The 16534-nt window shown below is 40.7% G+C and overlaps 1 protein-coding gene across 6 annotated transcripts in view; it reads left to right on the forward strand.

The window, feature by feature from the left end:
• Nucleotides 1-16534, forward strand: part of GBF1 (golgi brefeldin A resistant guanine nucleotide exchange factor 1) — a 177689-nt gene that overhangs the window by 102926 nt on the left and 58229 nt on the right. For 4 of the 6 annotated variants that reach the window (XM_063434328.1, XM_063434330.1, XM_063434329.1 and 1 more), the window contains exons 9-13: nucleotides 7776-7929; nucleotides 10474-10706; nucleotides 12863-13031; nucleotides 14093-14304; nucleotides 14735-14833. In XM_063434328.1, the coding sequence (XP_063290398.1) occupies nucleotides 7776-7929; nucleotides 10474-10706; nucleotides 12863-13031; nucleotides 14093-14304; nucleotides 14735-14833 (867 nt within the window). Of the gene's footprint in view, nucleotides 1-1224; nucleotides 1294-7775; nucleotides 7930-10473; nucleotides 10707-12862; nucleotides 13032-14092; nucleotides 14305-14734; nucleotides 14834-16534 lie in introns of those variants that run through there. The other 2 variants (XM_063434333.1, XM_063434332.1) reach the window with 2 other exon arrangements.

Genomic DNA, 16534 nt, shown 5'->3' on the forward strand with positions numbered 1-16534 from the left:
GTTTTGGTCTCAAGGTTATAGAGACAGGGACATGGCACTTAGATTTAATCGACTTCACTGAGATAAAGTGGTCTGGTTGCCTATACAGTCAATTTTGTCAAATTGTTTGACAACTAAAAAAGCAAAGAATGGAGCCATAGAGTCTGTTCACCATGACTACTACTTGGCTGTAGTGGTTATTGTGTTTAGACTGACCCTTTAAGATATAGTACATGTGCATCCAAATAGTTTATTTGATCCCCCCTCCCATTTTGTGTATTTGGTTAGATTTGGGTCCCAGAACTCCTTTAGTTCCCTGCTTTTTTCCTGTTAACTGTAAAACAATCTGATTTTATTATGCTAGCAGGTTTACTGAATACTAAGTTCTTTAATGGAATGGGTAGCTTGTATTCATGGGATTTAGAATAAAAGTGTTCGAGGTGGTGTCTTATCATTCAAGATATTCAAGGTATTTGGACATTTCTAATGCTGTTGTCCCATCATGTTAAAACTCTAGGCAATTTACAAAACACCTTAAAGGGACATTGTTTTTAAACAGTTTTTATCTTATTTAAAGCAGACCTGCTATCCATAGGATCACCCTCAGGCAGATATTTGTTAAATATAAGTAAGTGGCATAAATTAGACTCCTGAAATGCTCTTCTTCCTCTAAGATGCGAGTGCCAATGGACCATCTTAGTCCTTCATTCTATAGCATCAGGCCATAGTGTATGTTTTACCAACTAGATGATTTAGCTGTCAAGTCATTAAAGTACAGGTGTGTTAATAAAAAAAAATGCATTTTGCAGACCTAAGGCTCTCCATCTCGCTTTTAAAGAATGCTTAGGTATAATCGGTCATAGACAGTTCAAACGTAGGCAGTGCAGCCTTAAAGCTTTACTCTAGCTGTAGCATGTACCAGACTGGGTGTTGGTATCTTTAAACTCTAGTAAATTCAGTTTGATGGACACCTTCCTATAGAACACTGATAAAGAGTGTGTTTTAAAATCATGTGAACACAAGCATATCACCTCCTGCCTTTGGCAGTGTTAAAATCTTGTTCTGGTTCAGTGTGTAGGATAATTTAGGGGAAGTCTAGTGGCTTTGTATAGGAACACATTTGGAATCATGGACTACCTTCTTTTCAATGTGCATGGTGTTGTGATTTAACCTTCACGTTGTGGTGTGTCAATCGGTCCCCTGTCTGCACTCCAAATGCATAGAATGTGGTGTCTTTACATAATTTACTAATTATGGCTCATGCCATTTTTCCTTGAGGCTTACAATATGTTTTGGAAAAACAAACGTGTTCAGGTAAGGAGGCTTGTAAATCTAACTATCCCACTCTTGTAACACAGTCGCTCTGAACCTGCCTGTGTATCCCAGTTATATCTTCTATATAAAAGTGCAGCATTTCCAAATATACTCCAGTCAAAGGGAAAGGGCAAATAAAAAAAACGAAAAATCTGTGACCACAAAAGCAGTCACTTTATGGTGAGTGCCTTACTCGTCAAAACATATAATTTGTGTGGATTAAGGGCACTCATTAGTCGAAGAATTTTATTTGCTTAGTATTGTCACAAATTGCCAAAGAACATCCCAGCTCTGCCCTAAAGGCCATTAGCATGTAATAGAAGAACATAATTAACAAGTGAACTTTGTATCACTTTACAAGTATTTTAAACTGCTGAATTGTGTAGGTAGATTAGACACATTATTTAAAAAAAAAGTTTTTGTATTTCAACCAAAGAACCCAATTTAATTTCTCAAACAGCCTAAACTGTTATTAAAAAAAATAAAAAATCTACATAGATGCCACCCCCACCCCCTATTTTCTAACACGTGAATTATACCTCTCTACCTCTTTAATTTTTAGAAAATAGCTTATTTATTTATTTAACTTCTCTTCTGTAGCTATCTTGTGCAAAGAGCTTTACAAAATGTAAGACTTTATTACTGGTAATGCCATAGCCAGAAGGATATGTAAATAGATATACTGGTACAGAAGGATTAAATTGTATGAAGAGAAAAACAAATAATAACATTGTTATTTAATGTTATATAGTCTTTAAAGGTAATGTGTCTCTAGAAGGTGTCTCCTGTTTTGTCAAGCCTTTATTCAATTGGTACATGTCTTACTCTCACTTATTAAAATCACTTGTTAAAGGGTTAGTCCGTGCAAAAAGAGTTTTTCAGATGGAGTAACTCTTGCTAGCAAGGGGCCCCTTTAAAAGAAAAAAGTAATCAAACAATAAACTTACCTGCAATCCTTCACCAAGTACAAATACTCCCTGCAAGCTGATCCACATTTCGTGGCTTGATTCCCCCTCGCTGCAGAAGGAGGAGAAGGCATCCTAGAGGATAGGCTGAGGGAGGGCCAAGGCGGAATGGTTTGGGGCCTCTTATTGCCATTTGGTAGTCACCAGCATGCTATGTGTGCTGACAACATATGACTTGTATGTCGAGAATTGACATTCATAGCCTGGAACTCTTGTTGACATGGCCAGAGAGTGACTAACACTCCCAATAGTTACTCTAATTGACTCTGTGTCATGCCTCCCAACCATCCTAATTTCTGCAAGACATTTCTAATTTACGGGACTTGTCCAGTCATCCCGACTTTTCTTCCCTGTGTCCGGTTTTGGTGACTCCAGGAAACTGTCCCCAAAAAGCATAGCATGATAGTATCATTAGAACTTCTTGCGCTACACTCAGAGCTCTAGGACCCTGCAGAGAGCGCTGAAACAGTGCATTCACACCAGCCGTCCTGCCCTCTTTCCACCAACTTTGGGCAGTATCACTAAACCTGAATCCTTTACTCCCCTCCCACCGGTGTCCTGTTTTGGGGATTGCCGATGTTGGCGCTATGGTATGTACAGCATTTCCTAATGAAACCCCTCAACATACATACTCCAACACCAAAGTGGAGGTTTTGGACTTTTCATTTCTCCCCTGTTCTTTTCTTCAAAACCATATGAAGTTCTAGAATTGATTTACTACCCAATGAAGCTCATGAGAAGTTTTTGCAAGACCTGTGATCTGGATAATTGCCTGTATCCTAAGCTAGCCAAACTAGGAAGTAACAGGACTTGCTATCTGCCAATGGGTGCAACCAGGTTAATTTATAAAAGTGTCTGCACTGTTTGCAAAATTAAAAAATAGGATACACTCTTCACACACAAATCTTTTCAGAAAGCTAAAGGGATTTAGAGGTTTGGAATGTCCCTTTAATTCAATTCAGCCATGTTTCTTCAGCCACTGATTGACCTACATTGTTTTGATGGTGACTTTACATGGCCAATAAGAACCACCATTGTCATGCATGGGAGTCTTAAGTTTATTTTGACCTTAATCAAGCAATTTGGGTGTGTATAGATATTACCCCTGCAGTCTCACTGTTCTGTTCTGTCATTTAGAAGTTAAATCACTTACCGTATATACTCGAGTATAAGCCGAGTTTTTCAGCCCATTTTTTGGGCTGAAAAACCCCAACTCGGCTTATACTCGAGTCAGAGTCTGTATTATGGCAATTTGCATTGCCATAATACAGACTGGGGGGAGAGGGGGGCTGGCAGAGCTGTACTTACCTGTTCTGCAGCTCCTGTCAGCTCTCTCCTCCTCCGCGCCGTCCGTTCAGCACCTCGGTCAGCTCCCAGTGTAAGTCTCGCGAGACTTACACTGTGAGCTGACAGAAGGAGCTGCACGGACGGCGCAGAGGAGGAGAGAGCTGACAGGAGCTGCAGAACAGGTAAGTACAGCTCTGCCAGCCCCCCTCTCCCCCCCACTGAACTGCCACTGGACCACCAGGGAAGGAGAGCCCCCCTCCCTGCCATATATCAAGCAGGGAGGGGGGACGAAAAAAAATAAAAAAAATATAATAATAATAAAAAAAAAAAGGGGTATAAGGACCACTATGGGAGGGGGGGGGGGGGTATAAGGACCACTATGGGAGGGGGGGTATAAGGACCACTATGGGAGGGGGGGGGGTATAAGGACCACTATGGGAGGGGGGGTATAAGGACCACTATGGGAGGGGGGGGGGGTATAAGGACCACTATGGGAGGGGGGGGGTATAAGGACCACTATGGGAGGGAGGGGGTGGGTTAAGGACCACTATGGGAGGGAGGGGGGTATAAGGACCGCTATGGGAGGGAGGGGGGGGTATAAGGACCACTATGGGAGGGAGGGGGGGGGGTAAGGACCACTATGGGAGGGAGGGGGGGGATAAGGACCACTATGGGAGGGAGGGGGGGTATAAGGACCACTATGGGGTGGAGGGGGGTATAAGGACCACTATGGGAGGGAGGGGGGGTATAAGGACCACTATGGGAGGGAGGGGGGTATAAGGACCACTATGGGAGGGAGGGGGGGTATAAGGACCACTATGGGAGGGAGGGGGGGTATAAGGACCACTATGGGAGGGAGGGGGGGGTATAAGGACCACTATGGGAGGGAGGGGGGGGTATAAGGACCACTATTGGAGGGAGGGGGGTATAAGGACCACTATGGGAGGGAGGGGGGTATAAGGACCACTATGGGAGGGAGGGGGGGTATAAGGACCACTATGGGAGGGGGTGGGGTATAAGGACCATTATGGGAGGGAGGGGGGGGTATATGGACCACTATGGGAGGGATGGGGGGGGATAAGGAACACTATGGGAGGGAGAAGGGGGATAAGGACCACTATGAGAGGGAGGGGGTGGGATAAGGACCACTATGGGAGGGGAGGGGGAAGTAAGGACCACTAGGGGAGGGGAGGGTAAGGACCACTGGGGAGGGGTGAGTCAGGACCACTGGGGGGGGGAGTGAAGGAACACGGGGGTGGGGAGGTAAGGACCACTGAGGGAGGAGGAGGGGAAGTCAGGACATATGGGGGGGGGAGGGGGCGGCAAAAAAATTTTTGCCTACGGCGGCAAATATCCTTGCACCGGCCCTGCACACACTGCATTCACACACTGCATTCATGCACACACACACTGCATTCATGCACACACACACTGCACTCATACACACACGCTGCACTCATACACACACACATACGCACACACTGCATTCATTATACACACACTGTAAATAAATATTCAATTAATAAAAATTTTTTAGGATCTAATTTTATTTAGAAATTTACCAGTAGCTGCTGCATTTCCCACCCTAGTCTTATACTCGAGTCAATAAGTTTTCCCAGTTTTTTGGGATAAAATTAGGGGCCTCGGCTTATATTCGGGTCGGCTTATACTCGAGTATATACGGTAGCTTATATAGTCCTAGTCAAACATGTTCTGAAAAGGAACATATATATTCTAGGTTCCTTTATTGCATAGTCTGTTTAATCTAGAATGTCTAATATCCCGCTCTTTTAATAGCCTTCTAGAAGCTGCAGGAGCCCCCTGTGTGTAAATAAAGTTAAGTTTACAGGGCAGAAGATTAAAAACCTCCAAAGCAACTTAACATCTAATTGTAAATGGAAAACATTTTTCATGCAGGCTGTGAGAGTCAGCCAGGGGAGGTGTGGCTAGAACTGCATGGAAAAAACAAAAGTGATTTAATTCCTAAATTGCAGAGAATCGAACAGTGAGACTTCAGGGGCATGATCTGTACACTGAAACCACTTAATTACGCTAAAATTGTCTTGATGCATTTAGTATCCCTTTAATAACAGTGACCTTTCGCTTATGAAATCTGCAATTATCATAGTACTTGAATCTGAACAACATTCTGGTTAAAATTTGTGATATCTCAACTTTAGTTGTCTATGAAATGCTTGTTTATTTTAAGCTCTGTCTTCTATCTAAAGCAGTATTGTTTTCCTCTTACAGTGCACAAATGTATAATTTTCCTTCTTATTTTACAAGCATGAACACAAATGTTGTGTGAAATAATAACTCATTGTAAATGTGTGCCCCAAAGAGCTAGGCAAAATAGTATAATTCTATTCAATGCTCCTTCTTAGATTTAAAAGTCCTGCTGGTACCCCTTGCTAGTTTCTCATTAATAACCTACGTGAGCCTATTTTAAAAAAGGGGAAAAAAAAAAATTGCTTACGTTTGCAACTTTGGCTGATTTATTACTTAATAATTACTTATTTGGCTGATTTTACTTAATTCTACTGCATTTGTTTGTTAAAAAACTTCTGTGTATTTGAAGTCTAACAACTGAAGGTGCCCAAACTTGAGCCAAATGGATATCATGACTGCAGTGAGTTTATTTCAAAATACCTCAACCAAATTGAACATAATTGAAGGATATCTTAACAGTATTGGTCGTTTGCGGTAGTGTTAGGGTGACTTAGAATTAGGGAGTCTTATTGTTTTAGGTGCAGTACCCCTGGTCTGTATTGGGGGATTGGAACAGCCGGTTGAAGGCAATTTGGTTCTAATTTGACTTTGTAAAAAGGGATTTGGCTAATTTACACACAGCCAGCTTGAAGCAGAGTGAAAAAGTGCTAATTCTGGTTTAAATAACGATTTGCCTTTTGTGAATAGACGGAGTTATGTGTCTGTTTGAAATTCAGCTTTTACTGAATAGACAGTGAAAGTGTACTCTGCGGATATTCTGAATATATTTTATGTTTTTATTCATTATTGCAGAATACAGCAAAATGTGCAACTTACATTTTAGTTTCTTCTTTGCCTCATGGGTGTTTATATAGGAAGTGTTTACCATGGTAACAAAGTTTCTAATGGATGCACTAATTATTTGTCTATCTGTAATGCACACCATTTATCTACTCCTCCTCCTAGATAACTGTTTCTCTGTGATGTGGACATGCTTTGGTGCACTGCTATAGAGCATATAATACATGAGACCCAAGGCTACGAAAAAGAAAAATCATTGAAAACCCTATAAACCACTTTCCTGATGAGCTGAGCATGATTACATAGTTACATAGCTGAAAAGAGACTTGCGTCCATCAAGTTCAGCCTTCCTCACATATGTTTTTTGCTGTTGATCCAAAAGAAGGCAAAAACCCCAGTTTGAAGAACTTCCAATTTTGTAACAAGCTAGGAAACCAATTCCTTCTTGACCCCAGAATGGCAGTCAGATTTATCCTTGGATCAAGCAGTTATTACCCTACATTGAAAGATTATATCCTTGAATATTCTGTTTTTGCAAGTATGCATCTAGTAGCTGTTTGAACATCTGTATGGACTCTGATAGAACCACTTCTTCAGGCAGAGAATTCCACATCCTGATTGTTCTTACAGTAAAAAAAACCTTTCCTTTGCCTTAGACGAAATCTTCTCTCTTCTAGTCTAAACGCATGACCTCGTGTCCTATGTAAAGTCCGGTTTGTGAATAGATTTCCACACAATGGTTTGTATTGGCCTGATGGAACAAAAGGCATAAAATATATAGAAATAACATCACGATTAATTTAACACATCGCCTGTCAATGTGTGGCCCATGTGGAATATTGAGTGGTTATTTTCCTATCATATATTTCACGTGCAGTTAGGGCTTTGACATGCTCATTGCGTGTTCAAGACATGTATCACTTCCAGTACTTAAAATTTCAAGTACCCGGTCACTATCCAGGTTTTAAAAGTTACTCTCCACTGGCAATAGAACATTTTTACTATACTAATTGATGGAGAATGATACAGTGCAGGGCAGCACTTTCCATACAAAGTCAAATGCTACAGGTTGTAAATCAGGTGATAAATCTATCAGCACTCCTGCAACATGTTACATATGCATCAACATGATGAAATAAAGTGTGTCCTGGGCAAATCTGTACATAATCATACCCAAAGAAAATATGTTATTGTTCATTATACCTAATATTCTCTTTGCAGTTGAAAATGAGAGCAGGGGGAATGAGCGACTCTTCAAAATGGAAGAAGCAAAAGAGGTCTCCGAGGGCACCACGCCACGTAACAAAGGCTGGAGCTGACCCATCCTCACAGCAGGCGTTAACCAATGGTACCTCCATGACCACCAATGTAACCGGTAGGTCTCTACTGCCAGCATATTGTGGCAGAGTGAAGCGAATAAATATAGATGTTTGTGTATTTGTTCAGACAACCTTAATCTATTGTGTAACTCTTGCTACCCGTGTGTTTCTGTACCCAATATGTAGTTCGTTAAGTGAATGTGATCAATGATTAATCTACCCTTCCCTTTCTGGTTTGTCTTTTAATGAATGGATTGATCCATTGTAATATGCAGACTGTTATGGTTACTTGGAAGTTTAATGGTCTCTAGTTATTTGACCACATAGTGAAGTATCTATACTCCACAACATTAAAACCACTGACAAGTGAAGTAAATAACATTGATTAGATAGTTACAATGGCACCTGCCAAGGGGTGGAAAATATTGGATAGCAAGTGACAAGTCTGTTCTTTAATTTAAAAAAAATGTCACATTTCACGAAAAGATCCGAGTGACTTTGACTGTAAACACAGAAGAGCTATTGTTGATCAAATTGCTGAAAACCCTATTGTCAGTCATGATAGAAATGTGTCCGAACACACAGTGCATCGCATTTTGACTGGTCTGCAGCTGTGCTGCCCATACACAGCAGAGTGCCCATCATGACCCCTGTCCACCACTGAAAGCGCATTCAATGGGGACGTGGACGTCAGAACTTAACCATGGAGCAATGGAAGAAGGTTGCCTGGTCCGGTTTTTCTTTTAAATCAGGTGGATGTCTGGGTGTACGTGTGCCATTGAATTGGGGAAGAGGTGTGAGCAGGATGTACTATGGGAAGAAGGCAGGCTGATTGAGACAATGTTACGGTCTAGGCAATGTCCTGATATGCATGTGGATGTTACTTGTCACTTGCCACCTACCTAGAGAATGTTGCAGTTCCCTGATGGCAGTGGTCTCTTTCAAGAGGATAATGCACACTGCAAAAATTGTTCAGGAATGGTTTGAGGGACATGACAAAGAGTTCAAGGTGTTGCCTCCAAATTCCCCAGACCTCAACCCAATTGAGCATCTGTGGGATATGTTGGAACTTGCAGAACTCAAAGGATCTGCTGCTAATGTCTTGAGGCCTGATATCAAAGGACACGTTCAGAGGTCTTGTCTAGTCCATCCCTAGATGCATCAGAACGGTTTTGGCAGCATGAGGTAGTCCTACATGAAGTTACACAGGTAGTTTTAATGTTGTGGCTGACCAGTGTAAATGGGTATATTTAGTAGTGCACGTAAGAGACAAACATTTTACATGCTCCCCCCACCTCCCAATTGGAGTCTAAATGTTGCTAGCCCACATATTTGGTATAGTTTATGTCCAACGTAATCAACTAGACAAATCTACTGTTCACCTAAACAACCAACTAAACAAGGCCCTTACTTTTAATTAGTGGGCCACTATACTGCATATAAACACTGCTACTTTTAATTGTACTATCCAAAGTTCATGTGGCACATCCTTTGACTTGATGCCGAGTTCAGTAGATTGAATGTGGGAGGTGGAAATTAAAGACATTAACAACTTTGCACATTGAATGTACTGAATTGTAGTTTAGTCTCAACTTGAAAGCACAATATTTTATGCAAATTCTCAACAGTGTATCGCAGACTTTTACATCAACTATTCAAAGGTGTGCGTTTATGTAGCTAAATGCAGTTATCTGTTTTTGTCATAGTATACTTAGGATTTCTTTGTTGATCTTATTAATTTATTTGGAAAGGGCAGTTCAGAGGTAATTGCAAAACTGGTCTCATTGGAAGTTGTGCCCTCTCCCAGCTTGTATCCAGGCTCATTTCAACTCTGCAAGAATTGCAACGACGTTTACTTCCGATCGGCTTCTGCAGTCTAGACCATGTCACCCTCTTACCTGCCATTTAGGTGGTCTTTTGACAGGCTGCTCTTGATGAGTTCCTCCAGCCTGGGCTGAAGATGTGGGTTTTCGGGCGGTATGGGGCAAGGGATGTGTCAGCGGGACTTTCAGCGCAAAATTCAGGCAGTAAACAGGCATTAAAGCTTCTCCTTGAGAGAGGGTTGCAGTTCTTGCAGCAGTGATCTGCCAGTGTCGTCTCCCATTTTTCTCGCAGCACGATGACTGTTGTGGGGTTACTGATAACCTGCCATTGCAGTACAAGTGATGGGATATCCTTCACTGGCAGGTGGAGAAGAGAGTTAAGGAAATACAGTCGGAGTATGCAGCAACAAGCTGAGGCATCAGCCGTGCCGATCTCTAAGTCAAGAGTATGTTAACCTCCATGGCTTCCTCTAGTTTCCAGGATATGTCAGGAGCAAAAATTCATATAGTCTGTTTTAGAGCGTTTATCTGCAGGGATCCGTAGATATGCGACAGGTCAGTGCATCAGTTAGGCTCCACTCCCTCTGTGTTGATCTTAAACTATATGCAGAAAAAGGTTAAATGAGTCAAAACAGCAAATATATATATTTATTTTTTTCCTGTTACTTTTTAACTTGGTAAGCTACATATTGTTAGAGTAAATATATATATATATATATATATATATATATATTTGAAATGTACATTTAATTTAAGCCCTCTATTATTCTTTTATAGGTGGAATTCCTTTTATTGATGCTTCGTCACCAGATGCTACCTCGTCCTTCTCAGTGGGAAGTTCAGAAACAACATCATCTGTTGTTAGTCCTGTAACTGACAGTGGCCTAGAATTGTCCTCCCAGACTACATCGAAAGAGGACCTCTCTGACCTTGATCACAGTGTGGCTACGGCTCTTATGCGAGCTGGAGATATATGCCTTTCAGAACAGCAGAACCAGGAAGACAACAAGGTATGTCAGTGAAGGTGATGTGTAGGCCTAGGTGTTGTATTTGATCATTATCAGAACAGAGATGTCCAAACTACAGCACACTACCTTTAATTAGAGATTAATCATGGCTTATGGAGTAATAGGAGCTGAAGATTTACCCCTCCCCTGACGCAAGACGGAAAATTTCTCTCCCTTGCGAACATTAACCCCAGATCGCCGCGATCGCGGCGTTAACGCTGCTCTTGTCTACCTCAATATCCGCCTGTCAGAGCTAGCACATGTTATGCTGGGACTCCTGATCCGCCTCCCTGCACTTTCGTGTTCAGGGTGAAGTGCAGGGAGACGGATCAGTGCTGATCCTCTTCTCCCTGCAAAAAAAGTAATTACATTTAAATCCCACCCCTTCCCTACCAATTGATCACTGACTACAGTGATCAATTGGCAGGGACTACATTTTACTGTGATCGGATTATTATTTTTAACACCTGAGGGTTCACTTTTATTTATTTATTTTAACCCTCAGGGTTAAAAAAAGTTTTAAAACATTTTACAAAAAAGTTTAAAAAAGGAACAACGTACATTAAAAAAAAAAAATGCTCATTACCACTACACCTGGAACAAACGAGCGAAAATTTTTTCCCACGCTAAGGTTCAAAATATGCTTCTTGGAATACCCCAGGTGAATTGCTGTGTCTCAAATGTGCCTCTTCAACATCCACGTATACCTGGCAAAGGTACATACGGGGGTATTCTTGTACTCGGTCGACATAGCTGAACAACCTATGAAGTGTTATACTGCCGTAGCACATGTAAGGTTTGTGAAATATACAGTAGAAGCTCACTGTGTGGGTCAAAAAGGCTGATAACAATTCTTATTACCACTACACTTGGTACAAAATAGGGGGAAAAAGTGATCCCACGCGAAGGTTCAAAATAATATGCCTTTTGAATTGCCTTTTGTATTCTTTAAGAAATTGTATGTTTGTGGGGTAGTGAATAACCAACCTGACTACCCCAAAATGGCATATGGACACAGCGTAAAAATTAAAAGTTTGAAAAAAAAATTGGAAAAGCTTTGTCTCAAATGTGCCCCTTCAATATCCACATATACCTGACAGGTCCATACAGGGGTATTGCTGTACTCAGACGACATAGCTGAGCAACCTATGACGTATTATACAGCTGTAGCACAGATAAGGTTTGCAAAATATACTGTGCAAACTCACTTTGTGCGTCAAAAAGGCAGTAAAAAAATGCTTATTACCACTACACATAGGGACTCTGACAGGCGCACTTCTCAAGTTACCAGACCACGAGTGTGCTGACAATACAATGATTTACAACTTCTAATTTATTTATTGCAGAGATAATTTGTACCATTGAGTTGCATCAACATTACTTCTATTCAGCTATTATGTATTTTTTAGCACCGTGGGTTTGATAAGGGCTCAGATTAAAGGTGAACAGGCTTTTGGGTAAGGGGTGCCCTCGAGGGCACAGAATAGGAATTTGATCAAACACTCATTACTAAGGCTTAAATCCTACCTTACTCCACTTTGTATCTTCAGCCCTGTTGAAAACTAGATTGTTGCAACTTATACCTTAGTTCAGGGGTAGGCAACCTTCGGCTCTACAGATGTTGTGGACTACATCTCCCTTGATGCTTTGCCAGCAATATGGCTGTAAAAGCATTATGGGAGATGTAGTCCAAAACATCTGTAGAGCCGAAGGTTGCCTACCCCTGCCTTAGTTGAAAAAAGTACCTAACCGTTACATTGTTACTTTTATGTAGCTGTTATTTCTACAGGTTGATACTTTGATATCAGGGCTGCATGCCTTTTCTTTTCCCCTTTCCCCCTGTGCTCATAGATTGGTTCCTGTTGATTTAGTGGGAATTTCTATTGTATAAACCCCCCCCCCCACCCCCCAGTTTAGTGGCTTTCACATTACTTGGTATACCTGGTATTTATCCCCTCTCTAAACTCATGACATATTAGGCATATTGTTTTACTCAGAAGATGTAACTAAGCACAATTTGGGGGATTTTATGACAGTGGTACATATCAAGTGGGTTGCGTGTATGTACAAATCTCTTGTAAACTGCTTTGTCTAGTTTCCATTAAGCTTTGCTTGTTGTATAACGTACCCCATGATAAATATTTGTTTTCTTTATGAAGAATGAAGAGTTGATGGGGAGGAAGACCCAGTCTGCTTCAGTGGAGTCCATTCCAGAAGTTTTAGATGACAACATGTCCATGGCTGACCAGTCTGACTCTGCGTCTGTTCATGATATGGATTATGTAAACCCCAGGGGCGTGAGATTTACTCAGCCTTTTCAGAAAGAAGGCAAGATAAAACGAATACACGTTAAATGGATCTATTTTCACATTTAGAAAAATGTTTTTTGAGCAGATAATTGTAATATAATGTAAGACTGACACAAACTGTTGTCCTATGGTGTTCTATCTGACTAATTTATTTCTACTAATTAGCAGAACCTATCCCTCGCAGACTCTACAGCATTAAGGGCTCTGGACGGTCCCACAAGACTGTGGGATTCTTTATGGATGCAGCCAATTTCTCTGCACCCAGTGACGGCTGGGAGATTGACACTTGTAGATGGTGGTAGCTCTGTCCAGTGTCTAGAAGTGTTAGGCGTAGGAAAAATACTGAGACAACGTAGCGCCTACTTTGTCGCAGTATATTTTTTGACTGGATTGGAATTTCTGTGAAATGCCAATACTGACAGTATGAGTATTTAATAACTCTTTATTATATACTAATTTTGCAAGGATGTGGGTGACAGTGCAGCATTAAATAAACAATGTTTATTCAGTATACATTCTAAGCTAGTTGACCAACCTCTATACCATAGATCCTGAACAACACCTCAGTTGTTACCTCCATTCCTGTGTACATTTATGGAATATGTATTTCATAAACATCTGTGTGTTACCATGTTTGACATGGAACATCTGAAGCAGAGACCGCTTTTTGTTTGATCATGTTTAGTTGTTTTTCATGTATGACAAGAAAAAAAACTATAATTTTTATCACTTTGTTTATCTGATTTTAATCATCTGGAATTAATGAAAAGCTGTGGACCCATTTGTCATTTGCCTCACTGACCCTAAAATAGTGTTTTTGTAGAGGGTCATCTTTGTAGGCTACAAGCTTAGTGGACCAGTATTTTCTTTGGGTACTGCAGAACTAAAATCTTTTAGGGATGAGGGGACTAATTGAACTTGGTAATAAGCTACTTTTTTGTTCATATGGTTTTGGGCTTATGCATTGATTTTCTCATCCTTAAAATGTTCATGTTTGTTGTGGATTCACTTTTACACAAGCAACAAAAAAAGCAAAACTTTTTTCAAGCAACATAACTAAATCACAGTCTACTTTTTCAGGAACAGTCTTGGTACCGTATGGACTGCCTTGTATCCGTGAACTATTCCGCTTCCTTATATCTCTGACTAATCCCCATGACCGCCATAACTCTGAGGTGATGATACATATGGGATTACAACTTATTACAGTTGCCCTAGAGTCTGCACCTATTTCAAACTATGTCTCACTTTTGGGCCTGGTAAAGGATGAACTCTGCCGGCACTTGTTCCAGGTAAGAAGGAATTTCTCAGCCGTTTTTCAGTTTGGTGTGTGCCAGCTGTTGTATTATTGTGTTACATATCAACAAGCTGTATTCTGCCTCCACCACATCCATTATAGAATGCTATAGCCAATAAATATTCGTGAACATTAACTAAACGTGTATGACAGAATCTTATATAGATGGTAGTAGATTTCTTCTAAATATGTTATTACTACATATGTTTTCTATGTATTGGTGACAACCTATATGCTATTGAGCAGGTAATCCATAACAAAATAAATGTAGTAAGTAAACCTTTTAACCTATGCTTTTGGTGCTAATTATATATGTTTGCCTAAACCAAATACTCACAGGCGTGGTTAAATGTTCATTTTATATCTTTTTAAGATCACTTTTGCATGTAAATGTTCATAACGGCCTTTTTATGTTCTATTTTCAGCTGCTAAGCGTGGAACGGTTAAACCTGTATGCCTCTTCTTTACGAGCATTTTTTCTTCTCTGTGAAAGTATGAGAGAACATTTAAAGTTTCAGATGGAGGTATATCCATTTTAGTTTTTTGTTATTTTATTTTCTTGTAAGCTCTTTCCTAAATAGTTTAAATCTGCAATTAAAGCCTGATACTATTACGTTTACTCACTAACTAGACATTTAGGCCACGAAGCTAAAAAGATAGCTTAACCTCTTAACCCCCCCCCCCCCCCCCTCTCCCAAATATAGTACCATTTTACTTTTATTCCAGTGTGCTGCTGCTTGCTCTGCCCCTGATATGCCTCCTTGGCTGACTTTACCAGAAGTGTTGATCTCAGCAAGTCACAATTGCATCTCTGAGGAAAGTTCAGTGTGTCCATAAAGGAGGTGGAGATACTGCTGTGCAGCTTTTGACCCAGGAAGCACCTCTAGTAGTCATCTGAGGAGTGGCCACTGCAGGTGTCCCTAGACTGTAATGTAAACACTGCATTTTCTCTGAAAAGACCGTGTTTACTGCAAAAAGTCTGAAGGAACAGATTATCCTCACCAGAAAAAATACAATAAGCTGTAGTTGTTCTGGTGACTATAGTGTCTCTTTAAAAGAAGGTTTCCATTTTACCTGTTTTATTCTTAGATTTATCATTAATTGACAACTCCCAATTCACTGTACATTCGCTGTACCATATTGTGGCTTTTTGATATCGAATTTGTGATCACCATCCATCTTGAAGACTCCATCAATTTACTATCACTGCTCTCTGTTTGGTATCTTCAGTCTGATCAGTAATTTGAGAAAATCACCTCTGCACCTTGTAACTCTGTCGTCAATGGTTCAATATAGAATTCTGTGCAAGATCTTGTATTTTTCTTGTATCTTGTATTTTCATGCACAGGGCATGTGATTTACTGTGCCTGTCTAAATCTCTGAACAGTGGTTAGTAAAATGATCACTGTAGGGTCAGGAACACAAACATGTATTCCTGACCCTATAGTGAAAACCCACCATTTTAGGTGGCTCCCCCCCCAGTTAAAACCTTATTTTCATCACTCCAGGGGTGCGCCGGCCCCGCCCCCTTGATGACATCATCAAAATAGCAGATTTTTAGCCGATTGGCACCTCCTCATAGAGATGCATTGAATCAATGTGTCTCTATGAGGAAAATTCAGCATCCCCATGCAGAGCATGGGGACGCTGAACGGCAGGGCTATTTACTGTGTAGCCCTGAGCCAGGAAGCCCCTCCAGTGGTCATCTGAGGAGTGGTCACTTGGAGGTGTCCCTAGGGGCAATGTTAACACTGCCTTTTCTCTGAAAAGGCAGTGTTTACATGAAAAAAGCCTGAAGGGAGATATTTTCACCAGAACAACTACATTCAGCTGTAGTTGTTCTAGTGACTATAGTGCCCCTTTAAGAGTTCTAACTATCTAGCTTTCTAAAAAGAAAATTGAGAAGGCCATCACATTAAAATGCATGTATCTTTGTTCACATACCTTTCTACACTTGGAGAACTGTAGTTCGTTTTTCTCCTTCAGTGGCTGGCAACAGTGCAAATTGGGTTGCTGGGGCTGGTGGATGGCTGCTTGTATGGGTCTGTGAAGATGCAATATGCAAACTATACCAACATGTATACCCAAGTCAAAATAAAGACATGATTTTTATACTGAAGTTAAAATGATAGTATAACATAATCATAATAAGTGTAAGAGAATAACTGTTTAAAAGCCATCAAAAGATAATACAATCAGTCATTCAGTGTTTTTTTGTTTTTTGC

Source organism: Pelobates fuscus, chromosome 10, assembly GCF_036172605.1.
Source record: "Pelobates fuscus isolate aPelFus1 chromosome 10, aPelFus1.pri, whole genome shotgun sequence".
In the NCBI taxonomy this organism is placed as follows: Eukaryota; Metazoa; Chordata; class Amphibia; order Anura; family Pelobatidae; genus Pelobates; species Pelobates fuscus.